Source organism: Chanos chanos, chromosome 10 (genome assembly GCF_902362185.1).
Source record: "Chanos chanos chromosome 10, fChaCha1.1, whole genome shotgun sequence".
NCBI classification, from domain to species: Eukaryota; Metazoa; Chordata; class Actinopteri; order Gonorynchiformes; family Chanidae; genus Chanos; species Chanos chanos.
This window is the reverse complement of record NC_044504.1, coordinates 1,027,501-1,037,500: the sequence shown is the minus strand read 5'-3', so window position 1 is coordinate 1,037,500 and position 10,000 is coordinate 1,027,501. Positions and strand designations below refer to the sequence as shown.

General features: G+C 43.7%; 2 protein-coding genes across 6 annotated transcripts in view; both read right to left on the bottom strand.

Moving 5' to 3' along the window:
• Nucleotides 1-7,477, bottom strand: part of map3k20a (mitogen-activated protein kinase kinase kinase 20a) — a 29,248-nt gene extending 21,771 nt beyond the window's left edge. Inside the window, exons 1-4 of one of the 3 annotated variants that reach the window (XM_030786918.1) lie at nt 7,378-7,477; nt 5,174-5,364; nt 4,469-4,556; nt 1,221-1,322 (exon numbers count right to left, since the gene is read on the bottom strand). In XM_030786918.1, coding sequence (XP_030642778.1) covers nt 1,221-1,322; nt 4,469-4,556; nt 5,174-5,332 — 349 coding nt within the window. In that variant the 5' untranslated portion in view covers nt 5,333-5,364; nt 7,378-7,477. Of the gene's footprint in view, nt 1-1,220; nt 1,323-4,468; nt 4,557-5,173; nt 5,365-5,462; nt 5,523-7,042; nt 7,069-7,377 lie in introns of those variants that run through there. The other 2 variants (XM_030786920.1, XM_030786919.1) reach the window with 2 other exon arrangements.
• A 426-nt stretch (nt 7,478-7,903) lies between these two features.
• The window catches only part of rapgef4a (Rap guanine nucleotide exchange factor 4a), a 47,170-nt gene continuing 45,073 nt past the window's right edge, over nt 7,904-10,000 (bottom strand). For all 3 annotated transcript variants that reach the window (XM_030786123.1, XM_030786124.1, XM_030786125.1), the window contains 5 exons: nt 9,847-9,897; nt 9,368-9,455; nt 9,131-9,195; nt 8,964-9,018; nt 7,904-8,727 (listed from right to left, as the gene is read on the bottom strand). In XM_030786123.1, the coding sequence (XP_030641983.1) occupies nt 8,600-8,727; nt 8,964-9,018; nt 9,131-9,195; nt 9,368-9,455; nt 9,847-9,897 (387 nt within the window). In that variant the 3' untranslated portion in view covers nt 7,904-8,599. The remainder of the gene's footprint in view (nt 8,728-8,963; nt 9,019-9,130; nt 9,196-9,367; nt 9,456-9,846; nt 9,898-10,000) is intronic.

The window sequence follows — 10,000 nt, the reverse complement described above, 5'->3', positions numbered from 1 at the left end:
GACAACATTACATATATTAGCCATCAAAGTAAATAATGCATTCCTAAACAGAAAAACCAAGAACATGACACATATCAGCCATCAAAGAAGAGAGAGAGACATACTGAGAAGAGTGAGAGACACACTGAGAAGAGTGAGAGACATACTGAGAAGAGTGAGAGACACTGAGAAGAGTGAGAGACACACTGAGAAGAGTGAGAGACATACTGAGAAGAGTGAGCGACACCCTGAGAAGAGTGAGAGACACACTGAGAAGAGTGAGAGACACACAGAGAAGAGTGAGAGACACTGAGAAGAGTGAGAGACACACTGAGAAGAGTGAGAGACACACTGAGAAGAGTGAGACATACTGAGAAGAGTGAGAGACACACTGAAGAAGAGTGAGAGACACTGAGAAGAGTGAGAGATACACTGAGAAGAGTGAGAGACATACTGAGAAAAGTGAGAGACACTGAAAAGAGTGAGAGATAGTGAGAAGAGTGAGATACACTGAGAAGAGTGAGAGACATACTGAGAAGAGGGAGACACACTGAGAAGAGTGAGAGACACACTGAGAAGAGTGAGCGACACACTGAGAAGAGTGAGACACACTGACTGAGATTTAACATCCACTCCCAGCAGCACGATCCTGCTGGACAACAACAGGGTGATTTTAATTGAACTGGGTCAGAATTTTGAAACGAGTTATAAATGAACAACAAGCCATAATTCATAATTGCTGGACAGAAAGTATTTAGTCTTAATGTGTAAAATTTTTATTTGAGTTACACTCTCGTGTCAGAACTGTAAACACACATGCACACACACACGCTCTCTCTCTCACCAACACACGCACACATTCTTTTTCTCTCTCTCTCTCTCTCTCTCTCTCTCACCAACACAGACACACACACTTACACTCTCACATACACATACTCTCTCTCTGACTCACCAACACATGTGCACACAAATGCACACAGACCCCCCCCCCCCCCCCCCCCACACACACACACACACACACATTATTTCTCCGTCTCACATACAATCTCTCTCTCCTTCTCTTACACATGAACACACACTCTCTCTCTTTCTCTTACACTCTCACTCTTTTTTTCTCTCTGTCTCACCAACACATGCGCATGCGCGCACACACACACACACACAGACACACAGACACACACACACACGCATGTGCGAGTGCAGTTGGCAGACAAAGGAGTGTGGAGAAGTGAATGCTGTACCTCTGGCTATATCCACGGCCCACATCATCACCTGCTTCATGTCCATGTCTTCACTCGCTGCACTGGACAGGTATTCATACAGAGATCCTCTACTGGCATACTCTGTTGTCAAACACACACACGCACACACACATTAAATTACCTTATTTTGTGAGTATCCATCTGACCTCTGTTTGTTTCACTAATTACTTTCAGGTTTGCCCTGTATATCATGCCTTCACCACGGAACAAGACCTTAAAAACAAACCTGTTCTTATGTCAGGAGCGCGCCTGCCTAGACACTGGGACACTGTGTGCTGGAGGATCAAACTAATCTTCAATTCAACCAAACCCAGAAGGTTGTATGGTTTAGCACTGTGTATCAGTGCCTTATAGCCAGCTCTGATTGCTGTACACACATATACGCAAAGCAGAGTTTACCTGCCTTTTTTTTTAGTCAATTTTTTTTTTGTACCTGCCCCAGCAAGACCAGTCAGTGCAGTCCTAACTGTTCTGTGTGTCAGTAAGACACAAGCACCGACACAGAAAATGAGTAACGCCTTCCATTATTATGCAACTGCCCAGAGTAGATTCTGTCTCTTCACTCTGCTCTGCAAGTCAAACACACTAATAAAACACAGTGCTGTGCTCCCTCTATCTGTGTAAATGACACTCCTCACCTCTGTGCTCACTCTATCAGTCTAAATGACACTCCACATCTCTGTGCTCACTCTCTCAGTCTAAATGACACTCCACATCTCTGTGCTCACTCTATCAGTCTAAATGACACTCCTCATCTCTGTGCTCACTCTATCAGTCTAAATGACACTCCACATCTCTGTGCTCACTCTATCAGTCTAAATGACACTCCTCACCTCTGTGCTCACTCTATCAGTCTAAATGACACTCCACATCTCTGTGCTCACTCTCTCAGTCTAAATGACACTCCTCATCTCTGTGCTCACTCTATCCGTGTAAATGACACTCCTCACTTCTGTGCTCACTCTATCCGTGGAAATGACACTCCTCACCTCTGTGCTCACTCTATCAGTCTAAATGACACTCCTCACCTCTGTGCTCACTCTTTCAGTCTAAATGACACTCCTCACCTCTGTGCTCACTCTATCCGTGTAAATGACACTCCTCACCTCTGTGCTCACTCTATCCGTGTAAATGATACTCCTCACCTCTGTGCTCACTCTTTCAGTCTAAATGACACTCCTCATCTCTGTGCTCACTCTATCCGTGTAAATGACACTCCTCACTTCTGTGCTCACTCAATCCATGTAAATGACAGTCCTCACCTATGTGCTCACTCTATCCGTGGAAATGACACTCCTCACCTCTGTGCTCACTCTCTCAGTCTAAATGACACTCCACATCTCTGTGCTCACTCTCTCAGTCTAAATGACACTCCTCACCTCTTCTCTAGTCAGTCCTGGCATCAACGGGGAAGATGCCTGTCTGTTATACTGCCACACAAAGAAGTCTTCCGGCATATCCATGTGTAAGCCAATCACACCCTCAGATTTCATCAGAGCATCAGACATCTCTGCTGTTTGGAATTACAGTAACTGTAACATGTGTTCAGTGTGTGTTCAGAGGTGTGTTTGGCTCTGAGGCCTGAGGTATGCCTTTCTCTGTATTTGGTCTCTCACTGAAACACACACACACACACACACACACACACACCACACAACAAAGCATCATCTTTTACGACTGGTTTTTACAACAGGATGTGAAACCACTTTCAACCAATCAGTGAAAAGTAGAGTGTTAATGTACTTCTGAAAACCCTTTCCTTATTATTGCCCTCCTGAAGTCATGCAGCAGAGCAATCACAAAGAGGTAACTGTCCGAGAGGCAGGCACACACTAGCAAGACAGCACTTCTCCTTCAACTACAGCTCCTACTGGACATGTGTCCTTTCTCTCAGTAACACAGAGACCTTCACAAGATGCACCTTGGATTACATGCCATCCTCAGCCATGCTACATAACTGCCCCCAGCAAACTCCTCCAGGCATGTGGAGACCTCAGCATATGCTTCATCTGCTGATTCACACAAACCTGATTAATATGACGTTTGTCAGGCAATAAACCTGCTTGACAGGATTATTACACAAGTTAACATCTGCCTAAAATATCATCTTTTTAGTGCAATAATTAAAGTTTATTGAGATTGTGCTGTATACCATAAACTATGCAGTAATGATATAATAAGATAAGAGGTGTAGACAGGCAGATGCCGTTTGATAAAAGTAGACACCCTGGCACCTGGGTTATGAAGAGACAGAAAGAGTACACTATACCGGGGACAAAGGTACAACTGGGTTCCCCCTTCTCCCTGGAGCAGTACACAGATGGGAGAGCTATAGAAGTATTTAAAATACAGTGCTGTTGAAAGTGAACTGGAGGCATTTTTGGAGTAAAATTTGTTTTGCCAGAAAAAGAGGTAACTGTCCGAAAAAGATAAACTACCAGAAAAAGATAAACTGGTAACCTCAGATCCATCTGACCTCTGACTTCAGATTGCTGTATGCCACAGGACATGTCACAGCTTAACCTCACATTAAAATACACACACACACACACACACACACACACACACACACACATACACACACACACACACACACACACACACACGCACACACATACACACACATACTGTGTTTCTTATTTGGTGTATGTCCATGTTCTGTACTACTTTGTTTGAGGTGTGACAGAGCATTTGTTCATTCATTGATTCACTCACTTTGCCACCCACAGACTCAACATAACAGCTAAACCACTCCATGTATAACGACACAATAAAAAAAAACCCTGATAAGACATCTTTTGTGATCTAAATTAAATTCAGCACATGCTTTGTCACAGATGAAACGCTGACTGATAAAGTATGCTGTTTCCATTTTTAGCAAAGGTTATCTAAACAAACGCAATGCATATTTGGCCAAATATTCATCCACCTGCATGGCTATTCTTCCCTGACTAAATCACACTGACTTTGCCCTGAGTCTTTATATGGTCACATTTTAATCTCCTTTGATTAATGTTTACTTTCCGTTTTTCTTGTTTGCTTTCCCATTCTCTCATTACAGACATAATCAATAGGGGACTGGTGTGGGTTGCTACACTGTACAAACAACAGGGCTCTGACATAAAGGCTTAGTCACCGTGTGTCATTAACCGAGGGAGCGCTGGCCGCGGCGAGGCCGGTGCAGAGTGGGGCAGCGGGACAAGCAGGGTGGAGGAGTGCAGACTCACCTGTGACCACACCGTAGTTGGGCTCTTCCAGGATTGCCCCATAAAACTGGATAATGTTCCGATGACTGAGCACGCTCAGAATCTCTGCCTGCAAAACCACAAACCCACACATGCTGACAAGAGCTCCTTAAGCTACTCTCCATCAAGAGGAGGAACTTTTACATAAATGCTTTGGTCCGAAACACAATCTGAGAATTAACTAGCATCTGGGGGGTTTTTTTCTTTAAAATGTAACTAATAGGATGTCCAAACGAGAGCCGAAGGGAAACTAATTTGTTACTTGTTATTTGTTACTGCAGCATAATGGCACAGCAACATGCTCCCACAACACACACAAGCTCATACCCATCGCGCACCACAAACATTTCACATGAAAATAACGTTTAATAAAGAATCAAATGTGAAGTCATCACTCCAAAGTAATTCCAAGACAAACTACAGACTCAGTTGAGACTAATACGGTGTAATTAGGGAATAATGTTCTCTATGGGCGACAGAACTCGAGTTTCTCGGTACAGAATGGCGCCGCTCCGAGCCGCTTGCGCGCTCCTGAGGGCTGGGGGAGGGCGATAATCACAGTGAGTGATGGGCACGAAACTCACTACAACCCACCAAGTGGGGAGAGCAATTAAAATGATTATCACACACACAATTATAAAAAAAAAAAAAAAGTATATGAGACGCCGTAGTAATTATGACTCCCACCTCCTTCTCGAACTTCAGCAGCTTTTTCACCGCCACCTCTTTGTCCTGTGAGATCCACCTGGCTCGGTACACGCTGCCGAAGCTGCCGCCGCCACAGTTCTCATAGAATTGGATGTCATCGGTTTTGATTCGCACGAAAGAGGCGCTGTGAGACGACATCTCATAATGACACTTAAAATCCGGCTGCACTTCTAAGGGACCAAGGAGAAGATTGGAAACGATATAGTAAGAAACAGGAAGATGAACTAAAACAAAATTCACCTGCTGCCGCTTGAAGTGAGCAACTCACCAGAGCCCTTCACTCCTTACGGTCACGGTTTAAACTAAGAGAAGGCACTCAGACCTCCACACTTTGACTTGCCAGCATAACTAACACGAGACTCACTCTGCGCTTACGGTAACTGGACGGTCTTCCGTTTCATTGGTTGTGACGGTCAGTGAGTTTGTGTTGTTCCTGACCTGTGTCAGCAATTTACGCCCCCCTCCCGAATTATTTATGAGTCACATTGAGTTCAGAGGCAGCTTCAGTGCTATCTGAGCGCGCGAGAGAACACAGGCAAGGCCTGTTGCATCCATGCCGGTCTCTCCTATCGTTTAGGTTCACCTCACTGCACACGCACCCGCTAGCAGACTATTTCCAGCAAGTTTATGATGAGTAATATGTGGAACGGAAGATACGTATATCGGGGGCATCCGGAGGTCTAGTATGGGGGAGCTGCCTTAGCTCTCACTGTGTACCAAATTATATTCAGCTGGGATTTGTTTTGACAACGTAATTTTGTTAAATCATAATGTACAGTACCGGCTGTGCTAGATTTATCTTGTTCATCCTGTAATGATATGATAGAATGTGTGTAATAAAACATGAGGACAGGTGTGGGGTATTTTGCCATGTAGTCATAGAGGAAACACTACAAAAGACCACTGAACTGTACATGTAGATGTTTTTTGTTCTGCCTACAGAAAATCCAAATGCATCTCGGAAAAAAAATAAAGATCCCTACGGTAAATTGTTCTCCGACTGCTCACGAGTTTCACATTACTGCTAAGCAATTATGGCTTTTAAGGGGCTGTTACCTGTTCCTGGATTGGGACTGCTCTCTAGCTCAGCGGGACGCGTCGTCATTGTCGCAGAGGGGAGCCAAAACTCAGTGCTGATTTACTGCCATCAATGCTATATTTAGTCTCACGCCAACCCGCGACGCGAGAGAGCGGCGGAGACCACTGCAGACGCCAGCTTTAACGGGGACACGGCACACACTGAGCCCAACACACTGCAGTGAAATTATGGCCTAGGCCTACACTAGAACTGAATAACGATACGAAAATATCTAACAAGAGGGACACGTGTGAGAAGAATCTGAATCCGTAATCGTTTAAATTTGAGACCAGTTCAGTGGTAGCCTATGCAGAAGCGTGTGTGATAACTTAACTAGCACGGGCATTTAGGATTAAACTAGACTGGAACTGCCACTAAAATTCCATATGAGCCTGCGCCCGGCTTTTCCTCTGAATCAAAACAGAAAGCAAACGCTCCTGAATGCGCCGGATTTTTCTCATTCATCTGCCTGTCAATCAGACTGCTTGCAACGCAGAGGCCAGTCAACCACACAGCAATTTACAACCATGCCACTGAACCAAAGAACAGGACAGGTATCGAAAGCATTATGTAGCTACATGGAATTATTTACGCACTATTTAAACGTAGATCATGCAAAGACTATACAACTCATAAGCATGTAGTGTTTCCAAGAGTTCAAACCTGACCAAGTTCACATCATAACGTGGACAAATAAACTGTCCCGAATACTACCAAAACAGCACAAATTAATAATCGTAAACACATGCAACGGACAGCGAGAACAGTACCTGTCACAAAACAGCAGATGAACACACCGGAGCGCGTGAGAAGCTATTTACTTAACAACCAAACATCAAGCGCTTAAGGGGTCTGAACATAAAACAAATAACTTTGTACATGATGACTTTGCAATTTCTTTCCGGAAGACCTCCAACACTGACAAATCATACGACCCTAAAGTCATGCTTGCGACAAAAATAAACACTTTCGGACAGTCTAAAACAGCCAGCGGAACAGCATCGGCGACTTTAACAAGGTACAAGTTTCATGTTACGTGCTCAATTTACGAGTCCAGCTGTGTTACAAATGAACCACAAACTCGGGTGAAAACAATAATACATACCGGGTATTATTCCCTCGGAAATGAATATGATGGTCTTGGATGAGCTTCGAGGAAATCTCAGTTCTTAAAAACTGGTTTTGAACTTTTAGCACAAGGTTAGTTTTCCTCTTCCGTGTGATTTCACGTGGGCTATTGCTCAATATCTTCTTGATCTGCTTGCCACACATCTGGAAACCGCGTCCATATGTGCATAACAAGGACGACAGCACCACCCGATGGCTTAATATAATAGGACAGAATCAAAAGGCCTTCACCCTCACCGCGCCTCTGTTACATGCACCCAAAGCGTTGGATGCGTTTATTATCTTAATAATTATGTAGTAACGACAACATAATGATATCTGTTTATGGATGCATGGTGTTCTGAAAGGGAGAAATACGGATTTGTGCGGTTTCGGTGACCAGGGGGGCACGCAAATACGATGGAAAAACATGAATCACTGGTCAGGATTTTACATTCGTGGGAGACAGCATTTATTGTTTGAAATGATTAGGAAACTCGCCAACAGACGACAATTATGTATCATTAAAAAAAATCTTTTTGCATAATCTCAGCAAGTATTTTTAATGAGTTTACATTATTTACAGAAGACACACAGGAAAATTCTCTTAGACTTTGAGTCACTGCCCCTCAGTTCATATTCAGATCCAGTACATGCTGTGGTCAGTATAAATAAATACATATATCTTCAGATTAAAACATACACAAGTCAAACTTCTTCCCCAGCAGAGTGTAATTCAAAGGAAAAAAAGACGTGGGAAAGATTCTAAAATAAAAACTCACGCGCTAACAGCTGTGCTCAGGGATCTGTTCTCTGATTGGCTAATTGTGGGCAGTAAAATATCAAATGTGCACTCTTAGTTTGGACAAGTGACAAAGTCTCTGAGAGCATAAGTACAGAGTAATGTGAATTTTTATGAGTGATGTGACTGTCCAGTCTAAGCTTTTTAGGACCAACACACGTTATTTGAACTGTGTGTTCCGCAGATACAGCCCACAGAGGTAAACAGACAGAAATGTATGGCATTAAATCCACCCTGACTGATAACGCACGGAGTAGCCACAGCTAATAAGGCCTATGTACCCTAATCCTGGCATGTAATCTCAGTTTAATCCAAACCCGTGAGATGAAAAGATTTTATTTTCTTTTGCATACTAAACTTATTTTTGGCAGTAGTACTGAAGCAGCATGGGTAGTGTAGTTTTGCTTCATGGTGAAGCTCAGGTGCGCCGAGGTTCCAGTCTGTGTGAGAGCTGGGACAGAGTCCGCTGGTTGTCAATCACAGCCAGCTGCCGGACGTAGCTGCGCACATCCTGATGGTTCTTCATCGTCAGACATGAGTCCTGACCTACGGACGGAGACAGAGAGAGACAGAGAGAGAGGGAGAAAGACAGAGAAAGAGACAGAGAGAGAGAGTGAGAGAGAGAAAGACAGAGAAAGAGACAGCAAAGAAGAGTGAATGACACAGGGTGGGAACACATGTTAAACCAAAACTTATGAGTGACTTTAATCCGAGATACAATATTTATTCAGTGAGAAGCGGAATCAGCGTATGGTTATGTGTGTGGTCATTTTCTGACTTACTGAATGGTTCACTTCTGCAGTATCTTACTATCCGGACTGTGTTTGCAATCATACGCTGGAAAACAGTATCAAAATGTTAAAAAAAAAAAGAAAAAAAAGAAAAAACTGGAATGATTTGCTCGAAAGTCTTTCATAACTACTGTTTGTGAGTGTAACAAAACACTCACCATTTTCTCAAAATTAACCAAACTGTCAATGGATGTCCTGTTGCCCTCATGGGTAAAGGTCATATCTGAGAGAAAAATGGACAGGCATAACATTAGCACACCTCCACACCGCTGTCATCTTCCACTGATCTCAGATCAGCTGCATCCCACAGTCTGACACCGGCAAATTTACTGCAATCTGCACTAAGCCTCTCAGAAGACTGCCATGATATCACAAAGAAAGAAAGAAAGACTGACCTTTGATGAGAAGGGGCATGAAGGGTACTATTGGAGGGTCTAGTTTTGCCACAGTGAGACGGTAGGCTCTGTGGTTCCTGGACGGGTCCTAGAAAGAGAGAGAGAAGAACGGAGAGAAAGTTCTCTGTAACTGCACTGTGACTGTTTACTGCCATGAACAAATCTTCTCCCTTCCCCAACCTGAAATGTTCATTCACCTATAAGCCCTATGCCTGACTTTTGATTGGCTGTCACCTCCGTCAGGGTGAGTGAGGCTAAAACACACACTCTCCATCACGCCTAAATCTCATCAGTCAGTTTCCTGCTCTGTGAGTCACGTCAAACATAACATGTCTGGGCTTTGTCAGTGCTCTGTGAGTCACGTCAAACATAACATGTCTGGGCTTTGTCAGTGCTCTGTGAGTCATGTCCAACATAACATGTCTGGGCTTTGTCAGTGCTCTGTGAGTCACTGAGCGAGGGGACTTTTTTTCACTCACCATCAAATTTTCAAACTCTCCATAAAACTTCTTGAATTTGCTGGGAAGTTTCTAAGAAAGGGGAAAAAACCAAAACAAAACAAAGGTAATTGTTCAGGGAAGAAGCGTGACTGACAGTCAGAACTGATACTGGTCTATAAACAGTCGGTTCTTT